Source organism: Dermacentor andersoni, chromosome 4 (genome assembly GCF_023375885.2).
Source record: "Dermacentor andersoni chromosome 4, qqDerAnde1_hic_scaffold, whole genome shotgun sequence".
NCBI lineage: Eukaryota > Metazoa > Arthropoda > Arachnida > Ixodida > Ixodidae > Dermacentor > Dermacentor andersoni.
Genome location: NC_092817.1, coordinates 29999267 through 30016407, shown reverse-complemented (window position 1 = coordinate 30016407; position 17141 = coordinate 29999267). Strand labels below are relative to the sequence as shown.

General features: G+C 45.2%; 1 protein-coding gene across 2 annotated transcripts in view; it reads right to left on the bottom strand.

Moving 5' to 3' along the window:
• LOC126536836 (uncharacterized) overlaps positions 1 to 17141 on the bottom strand; it is a 91304-nt gene that overhangs the window by 57812 nt on the left and 16351 nt on the right. For both annotated transcript variants that reach the window (XM_050183844.3, XM_055073554.1), the window contains exons 2-5: positions 14499 to 14622; positions 6846 to 6928; positions 6587 to 6685; positions 1043 to 1147 (exon numbers count right to left, since the gene is read on the bottom strand). In XM_050183844.3, the coding sequence (XP_050039801.1) occupies positions 1043 to 1147; positions 6587 to 6685; positions 6846 to 6928; positions 14499 to 14622 (411 nt within the window). The remainder of the gene's footprint in view (positions 1 to 1042; positions 1148 to 6586; positions 6686 to 6845; positions 6929 to 14498; positions 14623 to 17141) is intronic.

The following is a 17141-nucleotide window of genomic DNA, read 5'->3' as shown; positions in this document are numbered from 1 at the left end:
TCGCTTGACAACGCGAACGTTGACCCTAATTGGTGCCCACAGTGAGCGATACAAGAGTACGGAGACGCCACACAGTAAGAACACGACGTAGAAAAGCGCTCGCAGTCCAACTTAACTATACGGGAAGACGAAGCGGGATTTTGAAGCATTGCGACACAAGCACAGAACTCATTTTAGTGCATGAGAAAAGGCCCTGGACTAGACTAACAAAAAGGTAAGCTGCATGGCAACAGCTCGCAATTTTCCGTTTATGTTTTATACATGTTTATGTTTAAGTGTAACCGACTCAGTTTAGGTGGCCAACGAAGTTTGTTTCGCTTTTGTGTGTAAACCTTGACTTTTGTTTGTTTTTGTCTGGGCTTCCAGGAATCAAAAACGCAAAAGCAACGAGAGAGAGAGAGAGAGAGAGAGAGAGAGAGAGAGAGAGAGAGAGAGAGAGAGAGAGAGATGTCACCTGCACCCCTGAGGTAGCTGCACTTGTTCTTGTAATGTTTATAACTGATGACTAAAAAGATATCGTTAGTTTGTACTGTTGTAGCGAAACGCGACCACTGACTAACGGAGAGCCGTCTATCTGAACATATCATGCAGCAATCTACATTTACGATGGAATAAAATATTTGCTCCATAATGCAAATATACGCCTACACAAAAGCATAATCAGCCGGCGTAGATTGCAGGCGCACACCGTTTCGCAACCAAAAGACAGAAATTGGTAGTCGCGTGGATTTTACAGCCGGCGGTTCGAAATAGGCTAAGCGGACTATTATGTTAAGTGTTTTCCAGCAGCGTGCGCAAGAAGCAGAGAGCTGCACAATATTAGTGTAATGCTTGCATCTAAAGCACAACAGCTGACTTGACAAGCAAAATACGTACCTCCAATATTAGTCATTTAGCAATACTGTCATTAAAAAAAGTAAAGACAGTCGCAAACAGTCGCATTATACTTTCTATGCTGTCTTCCCTGCATTGGCGAAAGATGTAAGCATGGCTTCGTGTGCAGTGCTTATGCTTTAGACAGGCGGCAATGAATAGCACTCACCTTGACAATCCAGCCGATGAAGAAGTAGCGAGAGAAGTAGAGGAAGATGAGGAAGTGAGCCAACGCTGCCTCGTTTTGCGGTTCAAAGAAGTACGTGAATACCATCTGAAATCATCGGAATAAATATTAGGCTTTTATTCATACTTAGTGCAATGAATATGAAGGTGCTTGCCGTTTTCCAAGTCAGAATGTGCGTAAAGGAAATGCTGAAGTGAAAGAGATAGAAACAACTTCATGGACCTTTCCATGTTCCATAGATAGAAAAAAAAATTTTAATAAAAGCAGAGAGCTCAGCCTGAACCTTCTGGCCTGCTACTTTTGCACTAGGAAAAGGGAACATCAAAAATAGAGGAAAGAGACTAAAAAGTGTAAAGTGTCATGTCTACAGAAAGATGCGATGCGGGCGTGCTGGTAGGGTCAACGCGGCGGCATTAGCCACATATTTAGCCTGGCCCCGTGTTGTGTAAAGATCGTTACATGAGCCGTTGTCTAACTGCTGCTGGTCTTGGGTAAGGTCAGGAACTTAAAACAGTCTTCCGCTAACCACCTGGTGCCAGCCGAGGAAGAAGCTAACTTCTTTCGTGAAAATAGGACTTGTGGTATTGCGAATTCACTTGTGCTAAGAGCTCGCAAGGCAAAAACAAAACAAGGAATAAAAAGTGACTGTTCCGACCAAAAAAGCTAAGTATTAACAGCCATGCAAAGTATTGGACAACTACACGAAGTAAGGCCCTTCGTTTTATTTGCTGTACAAATTGCACTAAACATTCACTTACCAATTAAATTAACAAGCATGGCGTCATGGGTGCACAGCCAAACGTGAACAGATCTTACTCGAGGAACCCGAACAATCGCTGTCACAATTCTGGCGTCGTGAAGAGCGCCGGCCTCGGGGAGCGAACGCGCCGTGCTGACTCTCGCTTTAACGCGTCTCCGAAACTTGAGGTTAAGCGACCTCCAACGCTATATAGGCGCGTGAGTAGACAGCACACGTGAAACGACCAGCCATCTCGGCTCGCCTAAGTTTTACACCTGTCGGTGACTATACTTCCAAGGTAGACAGCGTACGCACGCGAATGCACGCAAAATTGCCGCGCCACTGGCCGCTCGAGGCATTTTGCGTGCATTCACGGGATTCTTTCACGATCGGAAAAACACTTATGTAGAGCGTACTGAGCAACATAAAGCTGTAGCTGGAGTTTTTCGTCTTGTTCTACAACTTTCTCATTCACCCATTTTATCTAATCATATTTTAGAAGATGATCAATTAATGTGTGATGCAACTAGTCTTGGCTTTTTTGCCTATGTGTTTGTGTCTGTACCCAGGAACAACCTCGAGGGTCTTGGTGCTGGCGCACTCGGCAAATAATAATAATAATAATAATAATAATAATAATAATAATAATAATAATAATAATAATAATAATAATAATGTGATTTTCTGAGCTTTTCTGTTACATGCATCTTTTCCTGTTATTTTTTTTTTCTACCTCACATCCCCGTGCCTTCGCATCCGTTTTTTAAATCTGCATATTATCTTTTCGTTAGATTATGTGCGCGCCAATATATAGATCTCATGGTTTTTCTTTTGCACATAATCTAAAGGTTGAATTCATTAACTTACATTTATTGACTCTCACCCATAGTTCATGTTTTTCTCCGTCTTTATGTTGTGATACTCACCTTAGTTTTGGTTGATTGTAAACTGTACCTTTTTATAATTGTCATTTTCAATTTCATGTTTCTTTTCCTGTATTTCTATTCGTATTTATAACTCTCTTCTAACCGTGCGCTAGCGCTCCCGCTTTAGGGTTGTTCCTGGGCACGTTAAATAAACAATTTATTATAATTCTTCTTCTTCTTCCTATTATTATTATTATTATTATTATTATTATTATTATTATTATTCCCCTCTGTCACAGCGCTGATAAGAAGCTACCTACGCGACCGGTACTGCTACGTTAGCGTAAATGGTCAGTCGTCAGAACTTCATGCGCTTACAAGTGGTGTTCCTTAAGGGTCTGTGCTGGGCCGTCTTGTTTATTCGCTGTTTATTAACGACGTTTCGACAGTCATTCAAAACTCCTTAATTCTGTTATATGCTGATGACGCGAAACTTTTTAAAGCGGTAAAAAATGTTAATGATTGCGCCGCTCTTCAGAAGGACATTGCAAATTTTGCGTCATGGTGCGCTGAAAACAAGCTGATCATAAATGCATCCAAAACGAAAGTTGTAAGCTTCACGCGGAAGACTAACAGGACTTTATTTCCCTATAGCGTTAAAGGCGCTCTCCTGCCAAGAGCTCAGGGAACGAAGGACCTTGGAGTGTACTTCGATAAATCTCCGAGTTTCTCGCCCCACGCTCAACAGACGAGGCAGCGTGCACTTCGAACACTCGGCACAGTCTGTCGGTCGACGAGGGACTTCAAACAATGTCGGCCGTTTGTAACGTCATATAAGAGCGCATGCCTTCCAACTCTTGAGCACGCCTCCGTGGTTTGGGGCGCCACTTGTAGGTCAAATTGTGAACTTATCGAAAACGTGCAAAAAAAAAAAAAAACGTTCACGTGTATATTTAAACGTCGCTTCTGTCAAAAGCCTTCCGTCTCCATAGAGCTAACACGGACACTCATGTTACCCTCACCTGTAGACGCAACAGATCGGATGTTCTTTTTCTTCAGAAAAAAAAAAATACATGGAAATATATGCTGCTCGCACTTGCTTTCTAATGTGCGCTATTAAATTCCGCAGAAAGGCGCAAGGAAACAGCGCGCCTTTCAGCCTTCAGATTTTTGTGACCCTCTATCTAGAGTGCAGGTGACATATACCGCCCATTCAGAGTGTCTGGATATCTTCATGCCTAATTTTAGTATTTTCCTGAAACGAGTTGCAGAGGAATTTCGATAATTAAACAAAACTCTCATATCTGTTGTGTGTTCCGTCATTCTGCAATCCTTTTTCCTGTTTCTCCACTATTTCTTTGTATTCCCTTCGCGAACGCATCTTATGCTCTGTTAAAATCTGTATTCGCGAAATTATTTTTTTTTTATGTGTGCACGCATGTGTATGTGTGTGTGTGAGCTTGCATTGTTCTTCCTGTGCATTGTCTTGCCGAGTGCGCCAGCACCAATACCTTTGAGGTTGTTCCTGGGCACTTCAATAAACACCTTTTACTGATTGATTGATTGATTGATTGATTTTCTCATTACACAAAGAACAAATGAAGTCTGCTATTGGACTTTCTGTCCTTCTGTTGCCTTCAACAGCACAACTTAATCGCCAATCCCTACGGCAACGCCCTGAACTTTGCCTCTCGAATGCTCAAGTTATGCATGTCTCTCATTCGGACATTTCCATTGTGCTTCCCGATAAGTTTCACCCGTCACTAAGGATAAACTGCGTCTGTGTCAGCCCTGAGGCTGCGCTCCACCAGTGGCATAAATGTATCCTCTTGCTCTGCTTTCAAGCGTGGTGATTATGTTGGTTTATATGACTTCTTGTCCACCACCGTTTGGTCACTCATTACAGACCAAATCAATGCTGATGACCAAGTAGATCAATTTACGGAGTTTGTTTAGAGCAGCGTGCGCAAATACATTCCCGAGTGCAGACCTAAACGCTCGAAATGTGCCCACTTGCTCTCGTCTGAACTTATAGCTGCCCTAAAGCATGAAGAACGCGCGCACCGAAAACACAGAAGTCATGTACCTAATGAGTGGAGAGAATAATTCCCCTTTTCTAAGCGCTATCTGCAAACGCCGCTATAAGCGGGATCATGACAAATGTATTGCATTCTTGGAAAAGAGCGCCTCGAAATTTCGGAAGTATATCCTCAAGCGCTCCAGCAACTGTGTAGAGTGTTTTCGCCTGCTAGACTTCAGCGGAGCAGATGTCCATATATTTGCGCTGTTTTGCTGCCCATTTGTCATCCTTATATAAAGCTTCAGGTTTGAACGCTGGTGGCAGTCAGCAGCACACTATGGTTCCTACATCCAGTGCTGTGTTGTTTGATGAAAAGGTCATCCACGAATGCCTTAAGCGCGTGAACCATCCCTTATCCTGGGGCCCTGATGGCGTCCCCTCCGCAATTCTAAACGCTTACGGCAATATATTTGCATCAGTATTCACATCTATATTTAATAACTCTTTAAATACCTTCACTTTTCCTCACATGTGGATAACATTGATCTTATATTTAATTAATGACTTTCGTTCAGCCATTCGGAACTCTCCTTCCTTTCTATATGCCCATGGCATGAAGGTTTTAAAGAAAATACGCAATGTTGTTGACTGTCGCATCCAGAAGTCGGGCCTGCTTTTTTTTCTGAATGGTGCATATATCTTCACCTCGAATACAGCTAAGACCAAAAAGTTTCACACGCAAAACAGCAAGCATTTATTTTTCGTATTCTGTAGATCCTGTACCATTGTGTAATGTCTGTGACATCAGTGATCTCGACGTACTTTTTGATACAACCTCACACACTTCTGCTCACACTAAACGCGTTGCGATGCGGGGTATACTCTCTCCGGGCTCAATTTGCAGACTGTCGAGGAATTTCATTCTCCTACAAGTTCCGCAGATTGTGCACAGCAATCTGTCTTCCTCAACTCAAATGCACTTCAGTCATCGGGAATGGCTTTTCTAGATTAACAGTGAAATTATAGATCAGCCGGAGAAAAAATTTCTATGCATATGTCATCATCCTTTTGCTAACACGGATACAGAACTTTGTTCTAGCATGGCTGCGTTATTTTCATTACTCTTACTTCGCTGCCGATGTAATCGCACCGACCTTCTGTTTCTTTCCAAACTCCATCATGGTATCCTCACGTGCCCCAAACTCCTCAGTGGTATCATGTTTAGTATTCCGCGAAATGTCACCAGAGAACATATAGTTTTCCATGTTCCCGCCTGTCATTACCAACACTCAACCATCCACAGAATACTAATTCTTTATAACGCTTATTTTCAGTATCCTGTTATTTTCCTAACTAGCCGCAATTGTTCTTTTCCTAGCCTTGCGTTGTTGTCATAGTTTCACACAATGCACAACTGCCCTTCTCCTGCTTTTTATTCTGTATTCGCATTGCACCTTATATGTACACCTTTATTTTCAAAATTGCTCTTTTTATTCATTGTTTCTTTACTTATATATCCCCCTGCATTTTCCTTGTTTTCTTATTTTTTCTTCGTCTTATGTATGCGTGCACCAGCACTCAGACCGTATGGTTGTTGTTACGGGGCACGGTAAATAAATAAACGCTTTTCTGATCGACTGATTACATTATTATTTTTACGAGTATTATTATTATTTGAAGGAAATCAGCCGTGCCCATTATACGGTGACTAAATCTCTTGTTTCATTTTAATAAAAAAAATAGAGGTAATAAGATCAGACTTATGTAAAGCCTGGACCACCTGTCCTGCCCGCTTTTCTTAGTTCTCTTCCGGTTTGCGCTTCCTGCCACGAGTACTTGCAGACTGGTGCCGTTTGACTGAATGGGCTGTTGTGGTGATGGTGATAGTCTTACACACTCACCTCGGACTGTACGAAGAAGTATATTGTTATAGATACGCTCAGAAGAATGGTAACGACGGAGGCAAAAACAAAGATGGGAAAAGCCGTTGCCTTGTCCCTCTGCAAAAGAAGAACCACAGCATAATGAGTGCATCGATCAAAGATACGTGTAAGAGGTGAAAACTTGCGTAACCACTTTTACGGTTGGGAGAAGATTATTACACAAGAATGGTGGCTTGCATTACGCATAGTGCAAGCCACAAACGACACGCTTGCTCACCTTGTTCGACCATATCAGGGCTCCTGTAGCGAATAAATAAAGTAGGTGAAAAACCAACAGTGCCACCACGCAGACGCCGTATTCTGAAAAGAAACGTATGAAGAAAGAAAGTCACGTGATAAAGGAAGACAATATTGACTTGATTGTGTTATGCTCTAATGAAAATGTCCCTGCATAGCGGAATACAGAGTGCCATGGAGCGCTTCATCGAGGACAAGTTCGGGGGTAATCGCTCTCGCAGGAACCTCTCACACCTTCCAACACACACTCTTCAGGGCCACGATTTTGTAGTGATGCCTTCTCGGATGCTATTCTTCTTCGTAATTTTCGCGCTTCGTCAGTAATCAGGCTTTACGACACTTCGCCCGTATTTATTAATGGGATCAGCCGGCGTCGAAAAGTGGATGAGTGGAGTGGCATATAATGTATTGTAAGGCATCGCATCAAAATCGTGGCCCTGATTTCGGCACTACTGGCTCGCTGGCTCAATGCTCGAGCAGTTGAACCAATAACCACACCATTAGCCTATCGCTTTCTTCTTAGAGATGGGGCGACTACTAACGCGGTCGGGCTAAGAATAAGGTAATTTCTTAGGACGTCATCATAAAACTATGAAATTAACATGTTGCGGCTTTATGCTTTGTTTCATCCACACTTATTAATGATAAAAATATTTAAATAACAAGCTGGTCGTATGTAGTATTCAGAAGAATGAAGTATCATAGCCGCCGTGGTTGCTCAGTGGCTATGGTGTTGGGCTGCTGAGCACGAGGTCGCGGGATCGAATCCCGGCCACGGCGGCCGCATTTCGATGGGGGCGAAATGCGAAAACACCCATGTACTTAGATTTAGGTGCACGGTAAAGAACCCCAGGTGGTCCAAATTTCCGGAGGCCTCCACTACGGCGTGCCTCATAATCAGAAAGAGGTTTTGGCACGTAAAACCCCATAATTTAAATTTATTGAAGTATCATATGCAGAGCAATATACTTCACACGCAAACACACCACTATACGCCACACTTATCGCATTAACTCTGTTCCCATTGACCACACGTGTACTTACAGATATCTAGGAGTTCATATGACGCCATCACTTTCATGAGTGAAACATATTCAAACAATTCGCTGTGAAGCTTCCCGTACACTAGGGTATTTGCGACGTAACTTAAACACCGCGTCGTCTGAAATAAACAACTAGCATACTTAACGTATGTGCGACCCAAACTTGAGTACGCATCATCCATCTGGCATCCCTCGCTAGCTTATCTCACCGATGACTTAGAAGCCGTACAAAACCGCGCTGCTCGCTTAATTAGGTCACAATATTCAAGACATATCAGCGTAACCACTTTAAAACAAACTTTGTCTCTTCCATTGCTTGCTTCACGGCGCGTAACTTCTCGTCTTTGCCTTATTCACACTTTCTTTTACTTCACCCACTCAGGACACGCCCTCTTAAAACGCCCGTTTGGAACATCATCCAGTTTATCTCACTCTCGCCCCTTGGCGACGATAAAGTGTCGGACGGCGGCGATGAGCAGCTCATTCTTCCCTCATGCCATAACACTGTGGAACGCACTCCCGGATATTGTTTCGTGCAGCGACCGCAAAATATTTCGCACAAGCTAAACAATTTTGATAATGCTAACATAACTACCTAAATACCACACTTATCTTATTAATATTTATTTATCGCCTCGTCGGTACTGTGTACATGTTCCGTTTTCTTCTTTTTTTGTAATTCTCTCTTTTTTGTACCTATTACAATCAATGTGTACTTTTTATGTTTCTTTCTTATGAAGCTGTACAACTTTGATGCACCAGGGGAAAGCACGAACCGACTCCAGATCGACCAGTGAAATGCGGATTCGCCGCCGCGGAGCCTGAAATCCTGCTCCAGATCGACCAGATCAACCAGTAAAGAGAGAGAGAGAGAGAGAGAGAGAAAGAAAGAAAGAAACGAAGAGGGAAATGCAGGGAGTTAAGCAAGGAGGTGCCCGGTTGGATACCCTACACATGGGAAGGGGGAGACCATTGAAGAGCACCATTAAAGTGTACTAGACTGTGCTACCTTCGGGAGTGGCCTACATACCACCAGTCTTTTCGTCGCTGCAGATAAAGCTATGGAAAAGCTGTGCGACATTGCAGCGCCTTTATGATTGGCCCAAGTTGAACAGGTTTGAACGTTTTATCCCAGGAGTGCAAATCTCAGCATCGTTTTACGACTTACGATCATGTAATGCGTAGTCCCAATTACGTCGCAATCCGTAAGTCGCATCGAAAGGCCGCAGTAGAAATTCTGGCATCCCAGTCACATGCACGATCGTCGTCACCGTCGTCTTGCTGCTGTCGTCACACACAGGCCTCCGTCAGGTACATATCTTCCCGAATCACACAAGCATGGTGGTCCACCTGATACGCTCTGCGTAATCCCAATAGATGCTGGGCCCAGCCAACTTCCAGCAAAATGCTTCGCATAACATAGATTTCCACTGTGCATGTGATCTGCCTTTTTTTCCCCTTTCTTTCATTTTTTTTTGTACTGCACGGACGGGATTAGTAAAGTGTGCTGTTGCTTTAGACTATGTACATTCATGTATGTAGGCTGTTTGTAACCAAATTTTTACTTGCGAGCTGCGCCACCATTCATGTTTTTCCGTCTTTCCCTTTCTGGCAAGTTATTCATAATCGTGGACTCATATATTGTGAAGCAAGGGTGCTTATACGAAAGCCATGGCTAAACTCGTTAGAGCTGTCCTGTACCGGTCCGCGCAGAAATCTTTTTGGAACTATTTTATTCTCCTATGAAACAATGGGGCTTCTAGGTTCGCCAGATGCGCACAGTTTCGTTAATGAAGCCGCTTGGAGATAAGCGCGCTAGCGCACACCGCAGCGCGAAACAGATTACGGAATTGAGTCTGTTTCGTCAGCGGGGCCGGTAGGGATGGGGAAAGGACGGGTTAGGGGAAAGGGGTAGGGGAAAGGACGGGGAGAAGTGGGATTGAGAGTGCGCCGGCTGTGAATTCAATTTAGTTCCTGCCAGACATGATTGCCCTGGAACGAACTAGTCCGTGCTCTTCAGCCGTCATTTCAATACCTCCCGCCGAATGCGCGCGATCTCGCGGTTAATGGCGCACAGTCCCGGCCGCTTGGGCTTTGTTCGAGACCGAAGCACGGGAACTTGCGCTATTTTATTTTTAACATTCGACGGTGTCAGGAAAGAACGCCTTTCCGAGGAATTTGCGTTTATACGTGCTATCATCTTGCGATCGGCCGGCGACGAGTGTTCTTGCAGTGGTGGTTTTCAACATTTTTACTGCGAACCTGAATACCTGCGCACGCCAAAGCATTTGTCGTGTCTGCGGGCAAGAATTCAACCAATCACAGTCGGAGGCGCGCTCCGCGTGCGCCGCTGGATTCCTTGCAGCACCACCAGATGGCGCTCGCCTCCGCGCATGCGCGGAAGCAGCGGCACCGGCCGTACGAGGAAAAGAACAAAAAAAAAAAAAAACCAGAAAGCTCGCCTTCGCGCATAGCATTCGACCAAAGCGTTTCCCAGTAAAGATTATGCTTGTTTAAGCTGTAATTGTCCGGAAGCGGCAACTGTAGCATACAAAGCAAGGAGTGACGTAACTACACTTTGGTAGCTAAAAAAAAAAAAAACCCCGCCTAGCAATAGATTTCATTTGTGTTCTGATAGCACTATGGAAATGCCACGCATAGTTAGGACTCTCGAAGAGCCGCGTGAACACGATGAGCGGTGACGGAAACAGTACGGCGTCGTGCTCAGGCTAGGTGCAGCGGTTCCGGTCCAAAGGATACAACGCACAGTTAGGCCGCCTGAAGAGCAGCGCGAATACGATGAGCGACGAAAGGAACAGCGACGTCAATATGAGCCGGCTCCGTCTCGGCAGGACCCAATTCAAGGCCACGTCACATTGTTCTATCGGATCAGGTGATGCCAGAGCTTCGCTGGCCAACCACCTTTACACCGCGGATTGGAGCGCATTTTTTTGGTGCAGTGATCATCGCTCAATTGAGAATGTGCTGGGCCAAATGATGGTAATTTTGCTTGTGATGTCGTCCGATAGGCCGTATTTGGAAGTGTCGCGAGCAGTTTTAATTTTCGCAGCAGCATATTATTGAACACACATTGCGGCCCAGTTGCTGTGCTATCTGATACGGTTCAATAATACACTTGCATGTTTTTCTATTTTTTTTTGTTCATGGCGATTGCTATGATGATGAGCGCTGATAATTTAATTAACCGAACCATTCAGTTGAATTTACACATACTTTTTTCTCTCGCTAAAATAGAATTTGCTTTTAGCGTTGGCTTAGAACGTGTCCAAAGCGCAGCCATCTTGCGACATTTTATGTTTTGGAAATGAGTGGCACTGATTTTTTTCATTACACTTATCATGCAACTACATTACTGTTCCTTCGATTATATCAGTGTAAAGCGCTTTTCGCCGACGGCTAGTTTAGCTCCAGATATTGTGTCCGGGTTTACTTGTTACTGTCTTCCATCATCGTGCTTTACTTTGAATAATAAAACAGTGCTTACGAATACGCTTTCTGATGCCATACAATAAGAAGATGAGATTAGAATAAATATAGCACCCAAGGGGACGCTGAACGTGTATGTGGCACTATCTCGTATCTCGCACTATCTCGAGAGCACTAGCTCGTATATTAGGGACGATTGCGTACGCCCAGTCGTGGGTTGAACGACACCATAACTACTAGGTCTCGGCACTTACACGGTAATAGAATCACACGTTTCTTTCAGCGTGTGTAATTATGAAGTAAAGAGGGAATTGCATAAAAACTTCTGGTGATGGCTCACTTTAATTTATAATTGGAAACTTCCTAGATGAAATAGACAGCAGTTTTCAAGAGAAAACAACCATTGCGAATGGAATAATGCATCTGCTTCCTTATGGTTGCACTCGCGCAGGTCTGGAAAAAGAGAACGATAACGGAGGAAAAAAAAATAAGCAGTATATCTTGCGTACACTTGGCAATATGGTTTAATTGTGCGAATAGACAGCTTGTAGAGAGAGAGAGAGAGAGAGAGAGAGAGAGAGAGAGGACATGAAAGGCAGGGAGGTCAACCAGAAGAGCACCCGGTTTGCCACCCTACACTGGGGGTGGGGGAAAGGGGAATAGAAAAAGGGAAAAGGGGAGAGAGAGAACTGAGTGCGTGTGGGCGGGACACTATGCACAGGGACACTATAAACGGTCTCTTAAACCGGTGCACCTCAAGTATTGCACTAATGCACGATTAGCTTTTCGTGCCAGTGATGGGTGTGGCCACGGTCCGAGTATCTTTGACTCGGTGAACGGTCTTAAGTCCAGTCGGGGCAAAGTTTCCCGCAGAGAGAGGCGTTGTACATCGTAGCGGGGGCACGTACACAATAGGTGCTCTATGGTCTCCTCGCACCCACAGGAATCGCACATCGGGCTCTCGGCCATTCCCAAACGATAGGAGTACGAGTTTGTGAACGCTACTCCCAGCCACAAGCGGTACAGCAAGGTTGCTTCGCCGCGGGAAAGGCTAGATGGCAGTTGTAGCCGTAGCGTGGGGTCCAGTTTATATAATCGGCAGTTGAAGGCACCAGGGAACTTCGCCTACATGCGCGCAAAAAGTCGCAAGATCTCTGGAGTTCAGCTTGTGGAAACGGCTGTTTGTTCTAATGGGCTAATTACGTGGAACGGTTTGCCTGCTTACTTATTTATTTACGATAAACTTGAAAACATTTTGGAGCTGAAAGGGGTCGTGATGGGTTAGCAGAAATAAAATGCTAATCTATAGATATTATAAAATGCTAATATATTAATATATCTGGCAATGATGCTAGACAAAAGTTCCGAACGCCGCAGACAAACGATATGTATACACAACATAATTAAGAGAAAAAGAGGGGAAAAAAAGAAACTCATGCCATGACGTCAGTGCTTATGAGTGCTAGACTGATTGGTTTATTTGGATACTATTGAATATATTGACAAATTTTGTCACCGGCTTTTCCGCAATGTCCAAGTGCGTCCGTTCGTTTATTTTCCGTTCTTACGAACCCTCTTACCGAGTAATTGTTCCCGGTGATGATGATGGCAGGGCTGCAGTCGTGCCATTGACGACTAAGGCAATCATTGACGACTAAGGCAATTGACTCGTGGGCAGTGGCCTACAAGTCAGTGAACGCACTTTTGTGCTTTTTGAGGGCGACTGGCCTGTGTGAACTTCTTTGACTGCGTGGCGCCGTCTGTACGCATAGATTGACCGCGTCTTTTCATTCCTCTCTGTCTCTTCATCAACACGAAAGTGTTCTTTGCCGAGCTCCAGCAAAAATGTGTCCCACGTGCGTACGTCACGCAATCGTCACCACGCAAATTTTCTGACATCCCCGCGAGGGATGGTGAGATATTTTAGGAGGAGTGATTAGACAGGGGACGGTGGACGAAAACTGTGCTTCCGCCCCGCCGAGGTCGCTGTCTTTTCACTGCCTGATCGCCTTCAGGCCAAAGATGCTACTCGGTAAGCGAGCTCGCCGAACGCACGTCTGCTCACCTCTGAACATGTGTATGGGAGTGCGCGCGCGATGTAACCGGAGCTCTAACCACGCAGTTTCGCCATATACTCACTCGCCATCGCGTCCTGTAGCCCAGACCTAGAGTGCTTGCTATCGTTGTCATTGCTTCGCCCTTCGAGCGAAACTGTAATTAACGGTCTAAGTTTCGCATGAAAGGCGAAGCATCGATTGCGATAGCAAATTATCAGACAGCTATACGGAGTAAGGATAATAGCTCTATCAGCCGTATTAGCTTGTAAAGATTTGCTTACTAACTAAATTAACAAGCATGACGTCACGTGCTCAGGCACACATAAACATATCTCACTCGATGACCGCGGACGCTCACTGTCAAAACGTTGGCTTGAGGAAGAGCGGCAGCAGCAGCAGCGAGTGAATTGACTTTCGTGCTGCCTCTCACTTCACCGCGAACTAAGCGGTGAAAGATAGCGCACGTGAAGCTACCAGCCCTCGGTGCGCCTAAACTTTGTACCCATCGCAGACCGCTTTGAATTCAGGGTCCGCGCGGGCGCGCTCGGCCGCGCTCAGCCGCGCTATACGCAGCCGACGTCGGAGCAGAACCAGTAAATGCCTTAGAGAGGAAGAGATAAACGAGATGGGAAAGGAAGCAGGTTAAACAGACGAAAAACATACGGGTTGCCACCTCATTTCTCGTAGAGGGTTGATAGTACACATGTAAAGAAACTCGGACATAGGAAGCACATGAACGAAAGAAACACGGGAGAGTCGTTTGAGAAGGCCGTTTGAGAAAAACCGCCCAGTTCTCACTTCGATAGCGCTTCTTGCTTTCTTTTTATTAGACCGGAAGCACGAAGAAACTGAATTCAAGACAATTGTTTGAAATTTCTTGGGAACATGTCTTTCGACATAGATTGCTGCACTTGTGATGATCGCGTCCACGCGGCCTGTCAGCCCCGCCGACTGTGTGATTGGTTGACCGATTGGGCTTAACATTCCAAAGACGCCATTGTGGATCACTCGGAAATAATTTGGACCACCTGTGGTTCTTTAACGTGTACCCAAATCGTAGTAAATGAGCGTTCTTGGCCGACTTACCATGGCGCAGACTAATTTCCTTGAATTCACCAGACAGGGTAGTGTAGTGTAAAGAGCCTAACGACTCTGGATCCAAGAATGTCAGCAGCGTCCATCCCAAGCTCCACACTTCGAGGAACTCGCACTGTAAACAAGACGAAGAGGCGAGAACATATTGTATAAAATGACAATGAACACTAAGGCCTTTTTTCAATACGACCACTTCATAAGGCGTCATAATATAGGCTTATTTACTTGTGAGTGTAGATTACGCTCGACTGCCGGTCTAATTTGTTCCCCTAATCGGTTAATTTACTGTCGCGCGAATGTGCAGAAGTCAATTAGGTGGCTCGCATCTTTGAGGTATAGAAGCAGGATGACTATCTGCTGCCGATAATAATTGGTGAAGTTGTTTTATAGCTTACTCAGAAAGCCCAGATACAAGTTTATCTAAAACTAAACGGACTGTCTAAACGCAGCACAAGACAACCATAGCACACAGATTAACGTGTGTGAAACGTGTTCGATGTCAAATTTGCCTGGTGAAGACTTTTTGAATTTAACAAGCATGTGAAACGAGTACAATATAGCCACTATACGCAAACTCTTATCGAATTTACGCCCCCCCCCCCCCCCCATCCCACCTCTCCCTCCACATGAAAACTGACTCACGGCAGAGAAAAAACTTTCCTGTACCGTAGAAAACTCGTTTTTCTTCCGCAACTGAACTTATGACGCCAAGCATATATTAGAGAGTGGTGCAAAGCAAAAATACTTGTACGAATATAATTCCAAACATTTAAAATGCTTCACATTCTCTTTCATTTCAGCTTCATTGTTCACTTAGTTTAAACAAGGCTGCGGGATGTATATATCACATGGTGACAGCTGTCTCGGCACATTAAGCAGTTAGAGCGCCGAGGCTGCACGTTTTCTTTCGTTATTTCGCATTGGCCACCTGATACAACGACCGTTATTTCCGCCGGAAATGTGCTTAGATGCGCCGAACAATGACTTACTTCGACGTTACACGTGCGAAAATAAGAAGGAAAGAAGAGTAAAACACGTTGATTAAAAAAGGAAGTGTAAGGGGGAATCGCTATTGCTTTTCACAAAAACCCGGTGCGCCTATCGAAGACGAATGACAGGCCCCGTGTGTGTCGAAGCGGAAGCTATTTTTGCCGTGGGTAAAACTTTTATTTCGTCTCACCAAGTGCTGCACAAAAGTAGCCCGCATCGATAAATGCTAGTGCGAGAGAAACGTCGGGCACCCGCCAGCAGAATTTGAAGCAACAAAAGAAGTGAGAAGAGGAAGGTTAAAAAAAAGGAATCTGAAAGAAGCTTTACAAATAGGAATGGCACAGACACGTCAACATTCAGCCTTGCGTAACCCGAAAACCTGGCATTAAATCGGGCAGTGAGCTCGTCTAGATATTTCCCTCTGTAGACAAACCTAAGCGGGCACTGCTGGTAGCGAGAACGCAACGCTCTCGTAGTTTCTGCCTGTGTTGTTGCTCAACAACCCGCTATACTCAATGATAAAAATACAGTTGTTCATATTCTTTTCGTCAGCCTTGTTTTCATTTCGTTATTTAATTTACACTGTTTCTCTTTCACGGCTTCCGGTTTCCATTCAAAGAGGATCTTTTCTGAAAGGTCTGTTTAGTAGAGCCACTGTTCTTGTTCTCCCGCAAGCTTAGCAGTGCTGTTTTTCTTTCCTTCTCGAAGTAAACGTTTTGTTTTACAGTAAACTTTCGTGTAAGAACTTGAGCGAATGCTTAAGGGCGAATAGATCGGGGCTCATGCATGTACTGATCGCCTGCTTGAGGCTACCGCTTCGCTGTGATGCAGGCTCCGAATTTACGCGATGCGCAATCATTCAGAAACCGTCAAACGCGATTGGCAAAGTAAGTGAATAATAGCTTCTGCAGAAATCAAATGGACGCACTAGTCGAATTTCCCAAGTATATCTGCCCATGTCGATAGCGATGTTCGATGATGGTCCCCCAAATTATCGTCGACACGCTTTGGTAGACAGCGTGACAGCGTGACAATTGCGGCAAGGCGCAAGCGTGACAGCGATGGTCTATCGAGGGCCGCGCACTTGCGCTACCTGCGCTTTCTGCTCGGCTAGTTTTCTCCAGAGAGGCCAGGGCCGGTATAACGTAAAACTATTCCAATCTGTGTTTATTCCAAATCGGCCATTAGCCCTCCCTGATGGGTCAAAATGGCTTGAGCTCCGCCCGTATAGGTGCGGTGCCCTCCCATACTGGCAGAACACGAGCCATTTTGACCCATAAAGGAGGGCTAACGGCCGATTTGGAATAAAAACAGATTGGAATAGTTTTACGTTATACCGGCCCAGATACTTGTCCCATCATTCGCTTTAAATTGTGCGTATCCCACGCGCTGTGAAGACTGACCGACCGACCGACTTGACCGACCGACCGACTTGACCGACCGACCGACCGACCGACCGACCGACCGACCGACCGACCGACCGACCGACCGACCGACCGACCGACCGACCGACCGACCGACCGACCGACCGACCGACCGACCGACCGACCGACCGACCGACCGACCGACCGACCGACCGACCGACCGACCGACCGACCGACCGACCGACCGACCGACCGACCGACCGACCGACCGACCGACCGA